At 47.3% G+C, this 13,323-nt stretch overlaps 1 protein-coding gene across 1 annotated transcript in view; it reads left to right on the top strand.

Annotated features, from left to right (window-relative positions):
• Window positions 1-12,023, top strand: part of Polr3a (RNA polymerase III subunit A) — a gene marked incomplete in the record, with an annotated part of 58,327 nt that extends 46,304 nt beyond the window's left edge. The window contains 10 exon segments of the mRNA XM_008849830.3: window positions 2,198-2,284; window positions 2,370-2,452; window positions 3,332-3,502; window positions 5,026-5,119; window positions 5,290-5,382; window positions 6,894-7,058; window positions 7,641-7,805; window positions 8,036-8,167; window positions 8,721-8,853; window positions 11,492-12,023. Of these exon segments, the coding sequence (XP_008848052.1) occupies window positions 2,198-2,284; window positions 2,370-2,452; window positions 3,332-3,502; window positions 5,026-5,119; window positions 5,290-5,382; window positions 6,894-7,058; window positions 7,641-7,805; window positions 8,036-8,167; window positions 8,721-8,853; window positions 11,492-11,640 (1,272 nt within the window).
• Window positions 12,024-13,323: the final 1,300 nt, after the last annotated feature.

The raw sequence follows: 13,323 nt of genomic DNA, 5'->3' as shown, positions 1-13,323 counted from the left end.
GTACTGGGATTAAAGGCATGCACCACCACACCGGCCAATTTTATTACATTTTTAACTACTTGGGGATGGGATGCACACCTTGCTGTGGTATGCATGTGAGGTCAAAGGACAACTTTCAGGAGTCAGTTCTTTCCACCGTGTGGGTCTCGGGGATCAAATTTAGGTTGTCAGGCAAAAGGTACGTTTACCTGCTGAGCCATCTTACTGGCCCAGAGTTTTTCTTTAACATACTCTGAAATTTCAGTTTGCAGTTTAATGAAGTTGTTTCTTAAAAATCTTTGATGTGTAGAAGCATGGTTGGCCTGCAAGGTCACCCTCCCTGTGTCTCCATACTTTTCTAACAGGAAGAAAAAGAGTTGAGTAGAGTGGATAACCATGAGAAGCTATGACGATGGGAAAGAGACAGTGAGGGCGGGATGGACCCCCAGTAGCCCTTGGTCATCTTGGCTTATGGGAAACCGCCTGAATTGGTTTTTTTTTTGCTTCTTTTCTTTCCCTTCCTTTTCTTTGTTCTCTAAGACAGTCTCACTATAGCCCAGGCTGGCCTTGAACTTAAGATCTTGCTGTGGCTTCCTGAGTATTGGTATTATCAGGGTGTGCTTCCCACCCGCAACACACACACATGCCCAGTCAGACTAAATTTCTCAGTTATCAAAGATAGTGTCACAGAAACCTCTGCCCAGACAGTAGACTTTGAGACACTATCTGATTTTTCACACCCTCAGCCCCCTCCACTCCAGAGTGGTGGGGCGAATGTCAGACTACCTCACAGGAAGGACACTCCAGCCAGAAAGCAGCTGGCTGGGAAAGGCATGTGAGCTATGTGCTATGTGGACATGGATGCTAAGATTGTTTAAGCATAAGAGAACAGTCAGGCATGGTGGCATGTACCTGTGTTCCCAGCTACTAGGCAGGATGAGGTAGGAGGCTCACGTGAACCAGGAGTTTCAAGCCCAGCCTGGCCAACATACTGATAAACCCCTGTCTCAAATAGTAACAACAAAAAAGTTCTCATGTTTTGCTTTAAAGAAAAGTCAGTAACTAGAAATCTCTGGGTAGTTTGTGGGAAGCTAAACAAAATTTTTTTAGCAAGGTTAAGATAGAATGGGGCTAGGAAGTCATAAGCTCTTAGTACATGCTTTATAGGGTTTTGTTTTTGAAATCAGGCTTATGGTTCAGTCTGCTGGAAAACATTTGGACATTTTAACCATATTATTGTGTTGTTGTAGATTGAGCAGGGCACATTGACCTTTTCCCCAGGGGGGCCCTGCAGCCCACCCAGGAGAATCTAGAGCTCATGAGACATCTTTGGCTACCACACTGTGCAGTCCACCCTCACACCAGCCTACTTACTTGCCTGTGTATGTCTGTGTGTCCATGGCCAGCCATGTACAACAAAATGCTGTTCAGGCTCACTGCCACCATGATTTGTCCAGAACCATTGAGGGAACTTATAAAATTTCTGGGCCTGCTGAAGGGAAGCACCCTCTATCTACTCTTCTTTACATTCTCAAAAACAACCTGGGCCAATCCAAGGTAGCCTACTGCCTATTGTCCCTCATCTGGCTTTGAGTGGTTTCCAGGAATCCTGTGAGTTCTTATTTGGCAAGGGAGTGTGGGGCTGAGAAATTGTGATGCAGAGGGGAGGCCCAGGGAAGATAGCTGAGATTGGCCAGTGTTCTCTTCGAAATGAAGGTACACTTGAAACGTATATTGTATCTACAGAGGTTTGCCTCAGGCAATGATATTTAAAGTGAAGGCATACCTTCTAAAGAGACCCTCAGGAATCATTCCAGAGGAGAAAAGCACAAAAGTGAAGTCATGTCTGCTCTGAGTGTGGGAGTGTAGGCTGTGTGCGTTAGAAGAGTGCAATGGTGAACTCCCACAGCCATAGGGGTGAGGCCTATGTATAGATAAAGGCCAGGTATAATAATTCGTGGGAATAGGTTGGGTAAAGAGGCCTAACAGGGGGATCAGTGTCCTGAGTGTAGATGGCATGGTGTGCACCTCAGAAACGCACTTTAGGAGGAACCAATATGCAGATATCTATATCCTTGCATATGTATATTTAGTTAACCCTGAAATAGGGCACACTGCATACATTGCTGAAGTGTATGATGAAGTGATAATGGTTATGGAGGGATAATGCTACTGAAATTATTGAGGAACACAACTGTTGTTTGCTCTTTAATCTTAGGAAATAAAAGCATTCATTAAAGGGGTTTCTGAGAAGATCAAGAAAACCAGAGATAAATATGGCATCAATGATAATGGCACAACGGAGGTAATTGCCTTCCCAGATGTGTTGGGACACAGATTCTTGCAGGTGTTTCTGGCCCTAACTCTGCATTTGGCATTTGTCCCTTTAGCCTTGTGTACTCTATCAGTTGGACCGGATCACTCCCACTCAAATTGAAAAGTTCCTGGAGACCTGCAGGGACAAGTACATGAGGTGGGCATGCTGACTGTCTTAGACTGCCAGGCATCTGTGCAGGGCTGTCTTGCCCTTCCTGTTCTCCAAGGCTTCAGGGCCCTGCCAGTTCTAGTTTCATTTGTTATAGTGCTAATACCCTGACCTAAAGCAACTTAGGAGAGGAAGGGTTTATTTTAAATGCCATCATTTTGGGGAAGTCAAGGCAAGAACTCCAGCAGCTAGTTATCTCACATCCATAGTTAAGAGCAGAGCTCTGGATACCCCCTGCCTCCTGCCTTCACTCTTACACAGTTCATGTTCCAGCTGATGAAGTGCTGTTGCCCACATTCAGGGTGGGAAGCTACCTCATTTAGCAATCAGGACAGCTGCCCCCACAAATGCCCACATCGAGATTCCCGCTTCTCAGATGATTCTAGGTTGTATGAAGTTGGCAATAAAACCCAACTAGCATATTGCCCCAACATCATTTATTGACAGGGTTTGAGCTGATATGTACCTCACATTTAGGGTCTCCAGTGGGGCATGACTGAATGCTCCTAGACATGAATGGAATTGCAAAGAAATTTCCCAAGTATTGTTGCCCCTGAAGAAATATATGGCAGATGCCAGCTCTCTGACCACCTTTACTATCATTTGAGACCACCTATTTATTACATGCTGACCACATAGAATTCTTTTGCATTGTCAGCCCCTCTGACCATTTCACTTCCCTGATGGCACCTGTTCTTGGCCTGTGCCAGCTTCCTCCTCTAGCACAAACACAGCCTGGCCTGTTGCCATTTCCATCCTAATCCAAATAGCATCTATCTGTTTCCTGTTGGGAGGTAAGAAGAAGCCTGTCCCCAGCATATTCTGACCTTTCCTTTGCTACATTGTATCTTCTTCCATCTTTTTTAGGGCACAGATGGAGCCAGGCTCTGCAGTGGGCGCACTCTGTGCACAGAGCATTGGTGAGCCAGGCACCCAGATGACCCTGAAGACTTTCCACTTTGCAGGTGTGGCCTCCATGAACATCACCTTAGGTGTGCCTCGTATCAAAGAGATCATCAACGCTTCCAAGGCCATCAGGTAGCTACTCCCTGGCATGTTTCCTGAGGACCAGTGATCCTCGTGCCTGTGAATGCCAATGTTTTATTAACCAGATAGTGTCTGATGTTCAGGGGCAGGTTTGCTATGTTGATCAGATTGGGGATTTTTTTTTTTTTTTTTTTTGAAACAGGTCTCCCTGTAGCCCCAGATAGCCTGAAACTCACTATGTAGACCAGGAACTCACAGAGATCTGCCTGCCTCTGCTTCCCGAGTGCTAGGATCAAAGGTGTATGCCACCACACTCAGCCAGATTTTGAATTTTTTAAGAAATATTTTATTATTGCATGTAAGTGCACCCATGTTGTGCATTGCCCACAGAGGTCAGAAAAGGGCTCTGGATTCCCTGAAACTGGAGCCACAGACGGTTGTTAGCTGCTAAGTGGGTGCTGGGAACTGAACCTGGGTCCTCTGCAAGAACAGCCAGTGCTTTCAACTACTAAGCGATCCCTCTAGCCCCAGATTTTGGATTTTTGAAAGGTCACTCAACGCAAAGCAATATAGTCAAAATTAAAGCAGTGATCTGGGCATGATAGAACGCACCTTTAATACCAGCACCCAGGAGATGGAGGCAAGTGGATCTCTGTGAGATTGATGCCAGCCCTGTCTACATAGTGAGTTCCAGGCTAGCTGGGGCTACAGAGAGACCCTATCACTAAAAAATAGTGATTTTTTTTGTTTTGTTTTTTTATGACTGCCAGTTACATGAAAGAGAAAACATTAAAACATACCAAAAATGTGTCAGTAGACATTTCATCTCTTTGATGTCATCTCAGGCCCAAGTAGGCCTGATCCATGTGTTTCCTGCTTGGCCCATGGCCATGTTTTGTAAGCCTGTAGTGATTCAATCAGATCTTCAGGAGATCCAAGACAGAAGTAGAGATATATTGCTTTCAGTGACAAAAATCATTTCACCTGTGCCTGCTTCCTGCAAGCTAGTCAGATCAGTCCAGGGACCTGTGTTCAGGGGATGCCCTCCCCTGTGAAGACAGATGGTATTAATGGTCAGAGTAGGAGGTGTTCCCTGAGGATGACAGAAGAACGTGAAATAAAGAGTTGGTTTCGCCAGGGAACAGAATTTCAAGAACTGTGTTTCAGGACCAGAGAAGCAGAGAAGAGGCAGGGCTCTTTCTGTCAGGATAAATCTTTTTTGAGACAGGGTCTCCCTGTAGCCTCAACTTGCCTGGAACTCACTATGTAGACTAGGCTGGCCTTGCAGAGATCTGCCTGGCCCTGCCTCCCGAGTGCTGGAATTAAAGGCATGCACCATCACACCTGTCTAGAATAAAATTTCTTACAGCCTTTTCACTGATGGAGTAAGCCCCTGGGGTCTCCAGAAGCTCGTAAACCTTGATGGGAGCACGTTTGTAGCAAGCCTGACACTCAGTGAGTGCACAGTTAAGTACAGGTGCTGTCTCATGGTTGTAAATAGCACTCAGATTAGCAGTGCTCTGTGCACAGTCTGGCCCTCTTCCTTGTGTGGTAATTGTTTCACCTCCTTGCAGCACTCCAATTATCACAGCCCAACTAGACAGGGATGATGATGCGGATTATGCTCGCCTGGTGAAAGGAAGAATTGAGAAAACCCTCCTGGGGGAGGTAAGAAATCCTTGATAGAAAATGGGCTCTGCAGTGCTGGAGGAAGTGCCAGAGCCACTGTAGATGGAGCCTGCAGCAGGGACCACATGACTGTGAGAGAGCCTGTGCGCCAGGGTGAGGAAGGAGTGGGCAGGAGAGGGATGGCTGACACTGCTCTTTTGCCACCACAGATCTCAGAGTACATTGAGGAAGTGTTTCTTCCTGATGACTGCTTTATTCTTGTCAAGCTCTCCCTAGAACGTATCCGACTTCTGAGACTGGAGGTGAGTCATGGAGTTAAGTGTGTGAAGGAGGTGATCCTGTGGGTCCTGAGATAGGTGTTGACAAACCAGGGCAAAATAACACAGCCAGAGAAGCGGGGCAGAGGCTTTGACTGGTCTCTTGTCATTGGTCACCTTCTCTTTCTGAGCTGACCCTGACATAGAATGGCCATCTGTAGATACACAGGAAACAAGTCAAGACTTGGTTCAGGCCACACTAGCAACTCACCATCACATGACCTTGGTCTCCTTCATCTTCTCATGTGTGGAAGGAGCTTGAGGCAGCTGGTTTGGTAAACGTTTTCAATGGGTGGATTAACCTGACCTCTTACCCTGGTATTTATGGAGGTAGGTAACAGTTGAATGATATCAGTGTTTCTCAGGGTCTTGGGGTGAGTGGGGATTTCAGACTGATAACTCTGACACCGTCTTCTCTCCCTTGGGTAGTTATGCCTGTCTTATTCTTAAAGGGTTCTGGAAGCCACTCTCAAAGACCACCGTCTGGTGCCCAAATGACAGCTGAGTCTTTCTTGCTGTCTCCCTTGTGGCTTTGTTAGCAGAATTGATTTATAGGTCTAGGATGAACCTTAGTGGGAGAGTATTTGCCTAATATACAAGGTCCTGAGTTTTATCCCTGGACCCAGAGGGGAAAATGAAGAATATCTGGGGATGTAGCACACACCCAACAAAAGTGAGGCTCTAGAGAGAACTTCCAGTCCCCCAGCTTCCAGCCTTTCTGGAGCTTCTTCCAAGGGTCCTGGTTTGTTGTCATGAGTTGAGCATGGGTTTTCAGTGAGGTAAATGCTTGTTCTTTTGGTGAAAAGAATCTACATGAATAAAGCACAGATATGCACACAGAGCATAAACACGTAGTATATTAAAAATGTGCATCTAGAGAGATGACTTAATGGTTAACATCGATTCTTGCTCTTTCAGAGGACCCAAGTTCCGTTCCCAGTACCCACACAGGGTCGTTTACAGCTGCCTGTTTCTCCAGCTCCTTGGAATCCATGCCCTCTTCTGGCTTTCACATGTGCTAACACACACATGGCATATACTTACACACACACACACACACACACACACACACACACACACACACACATACACGGATATAAAACAGAAATAAATAAATTTTTAGTAAAGGAGACAAAACAAAAATAACTAAAAGGGCTTTTAAAGAGCCACCATAAAAGCAAGGATGAAAACCACTGTCATCAGGCTGGAGAGATGGCTCAACGGTTAAGAACACTGGTTGTTCTTGGAGAAGACCTGGGTTCGGATCCCAGCTCCCACATGGCAGCTAACAACTGTCCGTGACTCCAGTCCCAGGGGATCTGACAGCCTCTTCTGACCTCTGTGGGCATTGCACGACATGGGTGCACTTATCTACATGCAAGCAGTACACACATACACATAAGATAACAATAAATAAAATTTTTAAAAAAAGAAAGAAAACCATTGTCACAGAGGTCTGCAGATGTCCTCTGGTAACATCCTCTGGTGCTTTGCAGGTGAACGCTGAGACAGTGCGGTACTCCATCTGCACTTCCAAGCTCCGAGTGAAGCCTGGTGATGTGGCTGTTCATGGTGAGGCTGTGGTGTGCGTTACCCCAAGGGAGAACAGCAAGAGTTCCATGTATTATGTGTTACAGTTCCTGAAAGAAGATCTTCCCAAGGTGAGGCCAAGCCACTGCTCATGGAGAGACAGCCAGAGTGGGGCTTAGGAACCAGGTCACTATGAGATAGGATGAGTTCTTGGTGCTATAGTCTTCATGACCATCTCCCCAAAGGATCAGTCAAATTTTTCTTTTTTAATGTTTTATTACATTTATTTATTGGGACGGGTCATGCCATAGTGATCAAACGACAACCTGCAGAAATCAGTGAGTATCAGTCCTTCCACCTGTGGGTCCCGAGGACCGAACTCTTGATTGTTAAGCTTGGCTGCAGGTGCCTTTACCTACTGAACAATGGTTCGCTGGCATGCTTGGTCAGATTGTGTCTTAGTGCTGACTCGCAGCTCTGCTGATGAGATTCCTTTCTGCTCTCATTAGACGGTAGAGTGGTCATAGTCCGCTGCACTGTCTTTGTCCTGACAGCAGACAGCACGTAGGCATTCCCAGGTTATGTGCATTACTGCTGACCATAGCTGAGGATAGAATGGACAAGGTGCCTCTATTCTTGCAGTCTTGTGGTTTCTGTGGCTCTTGGGTGGGGCTGAGGGTCTGAGGGTTTTGAGCTTCTGTGTTTGAATCCAGGTGGTTGTACAGGGCATCCCAGAGGTGTCCAGAGCAGTCATCCACATCGACGAGCAGAGTGGGAAGGAGAAGTATAAGCTTCTGGTAGAGGGTGACAACCTGCGGGCTGTCATGGCCACCCACGGTGTGAAGGGCACCCGGACCACCTCCAATAACACCTATGAGGTACCACTCAACCTGAGTCCCCTCAGTGCTAGGCTGCTCCCCCATACCACCTCAGGAGACTCAGCGGATAGCCAGCACACTTCCTGATCCTGGCATTTGTCCCGTCTTCCCCTAGCAGTTGCACAGCAATCCATTTGGAGATTTGCTTTGCACTTGTCAGGCAGAAGAAGAAATAGGAGTGCAGTAGCATCCAGAAGTGTCTGCCCCCGCTCATCTCCAGCTCCCCCTAGGTGGAGAAAACCCTGGGCATCGAGGCTGCCCGGACAACTATCATCAATGAAATCCAGTACACAATGGTCAACCATGGCATGAGTATTGACAGAAGGCACGTGATGCTGCTCTCTGACCTGATGACCTACAAGGTATGAGGAAACTACAGGTTGGCAGGGGATTTGACATCCAATGCCAAGAGAAAACAGTCGTGGAGCTCCTATGGCATGTAAACCACACTGCTGTAAGGACTGCTTTGAGACAAAATAAGATGTTAACAATCACCGAAAAACCAGTGTGGTAATGGGGCCAGGTGTTCTGGTCCAGTCCCAGTGTGAGAATTGCTCTACATGACAAACACCCAGTTATTGGAGGAGGAAAGCTGGAACATGGCTTTTGTCCTTTTCCTGAGTCTTTCCCTACAGCAAAACCAGCCATTGTCAAAAATAGGATGCCTGTGATGACCCAGTGTTGGTTCCTGAAACCCATCTTTTTGTGCTGCCTCTGTAGCCAGAGAGAGGGCAGGGGATGTAGGTCAGTCCTGGAGCACTTGCCTAGTGTGCATGAGGGCCCTGGATTTGAGCCCCAGTACCATACTAAACACACAAGCAGCATAAGTTGCCATGTTCTCAAGTGGGAAGGTAGGGGATGTGATGTCAGGATCTGAGTGGCTTGAGGCCTTTCTAACCATCATCTCTGACTCAGGGTGAAGTCCTGGGTATCACCAGGTTTGGCCTGGCCAAGATGAAGGAGAGCGTGCTGATGCTGGCCTCCTTTGAGAAGACAGCTGACCATCTCTTTGATGCCGCCTACTTTGGGCAGAAGGACTCTGTGTGCGGTAGGTTTGCAATGTCAAAGGCCTATTGTTATGGAACCAATGGACCTTTTGTCTCCAGAGCCCAGTTATGACACCCTGCTTCTCCCTTACCCATCTGTAAGTTGGCTACTTTCTTGTCAGTGCAGACAGTTTCAGTTCCAAAATATAAAAAGGTTGACCCCCCCGGCTAATGGGGATCTTTTAGCCCTTGAAGTTGTCCTTGGCTACACTGTCTTTTTTTTTTTTGGTCTTTTTGAGACAGGGTCTCCCTGTAGCCCCAGCTGTCCTGGAACTCACTATGTAGACCAGGCTGGCCTTGAACTCACAGAGATCACCTGCCTCTGCCTCCCGAGTGCTGGGATTAAAGGCATGCGCCACGATGTCCGGCTTACACTGATTTTTTTTAACCCTGTGTGTCGTCAAGGATTAACAGGAGTGGAACAGCCACCAGGTAGAAGCCTGCTGTCCTGCTTCCTGGGAAAGGCAGTGAACGTGCAGTTTAGGAGCCAGGTACCACATGTGCTGAGTAGCCCAATCCCCAGTTGGGAGGATGATCAGTGTTTTCTCAGTGACAAGACCCAGACAGTGGAATGGGCTGTGACACTCTCTGCACTGTACTTTGATTCCAGCCCCGCCCCCATACAGGAAGTCAAATGTGATGGGGTAGGTTGGCTTGAGCGAGGTGGAATGAAATAGGGAGCTATCAGCAGTGTCTGCCTGACCGTGGCTTCCCCTGTCCCTGAATACTAGACTTTGTTCTAGCCCAAGCCCATAAGATCCTGTAGGCCCAAGGTACAGAGTAGTCAGGGGCTGGAGCTTGGGAGGATCTGTGACCTGGCCCAGAACCCACACCAGTCAGGCCCAAGCTTATATTGCAAGCCTGAAAAGGATTCAAGCCAGAGCTCTGCCTCCTAGTAGCTGTTTGCTGTGGTCAACCTTTGCTTGCATGGATTTGCTAATAGAGGATGGTGAGAAAAGGCTTCATTCACCTGCCGCACCTATTTTTTTTGTCCCAAATCTTAATCTTAAGGATTTTTTTCACCCCAGCTGTCTCACTATGTAGCTCAGATAGCACTGCAACTCGCTATCCTCCTACCTTGGCCTCCCAAGTAAATGAGATTCCACTGTGCACTATTATGTCTGCCGCTCTCCTATCAAAGACACAGGGTCAGCACTGTAGCTCATTGATAGTCTTGTTTAAAATGTGAAAAGCTCTGGGTTCAATTCCCAGCACACAAAAAGCAGGGTAGGGGAATGAGGATTGGCAATGTAGCTCAAAGGTAAAGTGCTTACTTAGTATAGAAGAGGCCTTGAGTTCAGTACCTGCAACCCCAGAAAAATGAGGGAGAGAGAGAAAGACGATAAAGGGAGAGCCAAGCCTGGTGGTGCACCCTTAATCTTAGCACTCAGGATGCAGAGGCAGGTGGATCTCTGAGTTTGAGGCCAGCCTGGTCTATATAGCAAATTGTAGGCCATCCAGGGCTACATAGTGAGACTTCGTTGTCAAAAAAGATAATGAAAGAAAGGAAAAGTAAACATAGATTAGTGTGGAGAGAATGTGAGAAGCCCAGGTGCAGCTGTCAGACACCAGAACTGAGACCTAGCACCCACCCCTGATGAGGCAGCTGGGTCTTTACTAAAATCCTCCAGCATACCCCTTGCTGCCTTTCTACCACTGACCCCTTTGCAGCTCTGGTACAGCTGTTACCTCCCTGACTTGGAGATTGCCCCTCTTCTTGGACCTGGACCTTGAACACACTGCAGCCCAGGATTAGCCCTCATTGCATGCTGGTTTTAAAAAAAAATTATTTTTATTTTATGTGTTTGAGTATATTGCCTTACATGTATGTAAGTTCACCTGTGTCATACAGTGCCTGCAGAGGTCAGAAGAGGGTGTCAGATCCCCTGGAACTGGAGTTAAGGACAACTGTTAACTTCCATGTGGGTGCTGGGAATTGAATCCAGGTACTCTGAAAGAGCTCTTAACACCTGAGCCATCTCTCTAGCCCCACCATGCTGGTTTTCAATTTGGTTCTTTGTGTCTCTGATTTTCTTTTTCCTTTGTTTTTAGCACATAGTCTAGAACATAATGGCCACTGGTCTACTTCTTGTAGAATCAAAACCCTGGTACAGAGCCAGCATTTCCATCTAATGAGAGCTGAACTGGAGCTGGGAGAGGGAATCTGCAGCCCCTCCCAGGCTTTGACTCCATGGAGGCCTGCCTTCTGATACCTGCTAAGGACTGGGGTCTTTTCAGCTTGGGGTCCAGCCCTTCTGAGCACAGCTGACCACCGTCTGCTCTCGTTACCGAGGGCATTGTCACCTACACTTCTAAGCCCTAAGCTAGGGAGGGCAGGTAGAAAACTCACCATTCCTTGATCTTATATAGTGTCCTCACTGCCTAAGTAGTTTTCTCAAATGCTGAGTCCAAGGAGAGGACTGGCTGGACGGACTAGGCCCTTCAGTGACCTGGACTGAGGCAGCACTGTCCTTTGTGAGACAGTGCTCCCGCTTTTATAGACCAGAAGGAAAAGGATGAGTCCTTCAGCCAGGTGATATGTGGTAGAACTGGACCTCAAATCCCATTTGCAGTCTTGGGTCAGTAAGTGTTCCTCCTGTGTGTAAGTCACTCTCTAACTTTGACTCTGGTTGGTTCCAGGTGTGTCCGAGTGTATCATCATGGGAATCCCGATGAACATTGGAACCGGGCTCTTCAAGCTACTGCACAAGGCCAACAGGGACCCAAACCCGCCCAGGAGGCCGCTGATCTTCGACACAAATGAATTCCACATCCCTCTTGTCACATAGTTCAGGGCAAGAGGGCACCAATCCTAATCTTAACTGTTTGTCCTATCTGCTGCTGGACTGAGGAACTTTGTGCCTGGATGCCCCCACCAGTGCCCATGGTCAGACAAGGCCCCTGGCCTCCCCAGGAGTAGCTAGCTCCTCAGATGGAGAACTGGGGTGCTGCTTGTTACCTGAGGTAGCTTAGTGCCTCCAGCCCACCCTGCCTTCTGGACTTGAGGAAGCCCAAGCCAGGGGTCCTTGCCTATCCAACCTCACTGTATCCTTACATAGGCCCACAGAAACCAGGTCATAATCCTGGTTTCCCACTCCTCAGTTGTGCTGGACTCTCCTCCACAGACATACTCATGTAAATACATTACTGTTATTTATTTGATCCTTTGAGAGATCTGTAGTATTTGTTGTTTTATTTTACTTCTGACATCAAGAAGCTGTAGAAACCAAGAAAGCCAACGTCAAAGTGTTATCGGAAAAACCGGGGAAGGGAATGGGGCTGATTAGAATTGGTAGCGGAGCCAAAACTTGAGGCCCAATCTTGGAAATATCTGTGTGCAATGACTGCTCCATCGTTGTCACCTACATCTGGCCCCCAGGGGAGCTCTACCTTGTGGCAAAATCTAGACTCATTAAGTAGTGGCCTTTTAATGCCTCAATAGAGTTTGGAACTTTTGCTGGGGACCAGAAGCCTGGAGCCTGGTATCTATAGAGATGATGCACAGCTGGACCAGGTCACCTGCTCTGCCTTATATTAGAGTCCACACCAACTCCTGAGATGTCTACACGTCTCTCCCACCATCCAGAGTCAGAGAGTGCACAGGGCTAGTTCCCTGACAGGACACTGAGAGGAGAGGACACGACACTTCTAGGCACAGATAAGCATGAGCTGTAACCGACAGGGGACATATATATTCACATATATACTTAAACACAAGGTGTGGTGGTGTATACCTGTACTGTCAGCACACATGAACTAGAGGCAGGAGGACTGCTACAGTTTCAAGGTCAGCCTGGTCATAGCTACTTCTAGGCCAGCCAGGGCTACATACTGAGGCCCAGTCTCAAAAACCAAACAAAAGTCAGAAATGAAAAATAAGCAAAAATACAATATATGTTAGAAATACTCAATACAAAGCTTGGAGGAAATGGGGGGAAACAGTACTACAGCCCAGGATGGTGGCACAGGCCTATGAGCCCAACACTTGAGAGGAAGAGGCAAGCAGATGAGTTCAAGGTCATCTTTACCTACATATGAAATTTGAGGCCTGCCTAGGCTGTTTCAACTCTGTCAACATAAAAAGAAAAAAAATGGAAAAATCTGGACAGGGAAATGCAGGAGAGAAAAGATTAAAAATTACCCCACTTTAAGAGGCCCAACTTCAGAATAATAGGAATTCCAGGAGGAAAAAAAATCAAATTTAGTGGAGGAGCATGAGGCAGTAGAGTGTGCCTTGGCCCATGCCTGGAATCCCCACTGGGGAGGCTGAGGCAGGAGGATCTGGAGTTCAGGATCATACTTGGATACATATTGTGTTTCAGGTCAACCCTGTGTCAGTGAGGAAAGGCGGAGAGAGAGGACAGAGGTGGGCAGGTGAGAAGGAGGGGAGGTGAAAGGGAAGAGAAAAGAATGGAGTGGGAAAATCATCAGAGAAATGCTTGAAAAGTTTCTGAAAGCAAAGAACATGAATC

This window comes from Nannospalax galili, unplaced genomic scaffold (assembly GCF_000622305.1).
Source record: "Nannospalax galili isolate Female #2095 unplaced genomic scaffold, S.galili_v1.0 scaffold83, whole genome shotgun sequence".
NCBI lineage: Eukaryota > Metazoa > Chordata > Mammalia > Rodentia > Spalacidae > Nannospalax > Nannospalax galili.
Note: the sequence above shows the minus strand (reverse complement) of the source record. Positions and strands in the feature narration are given on the sequence as shown.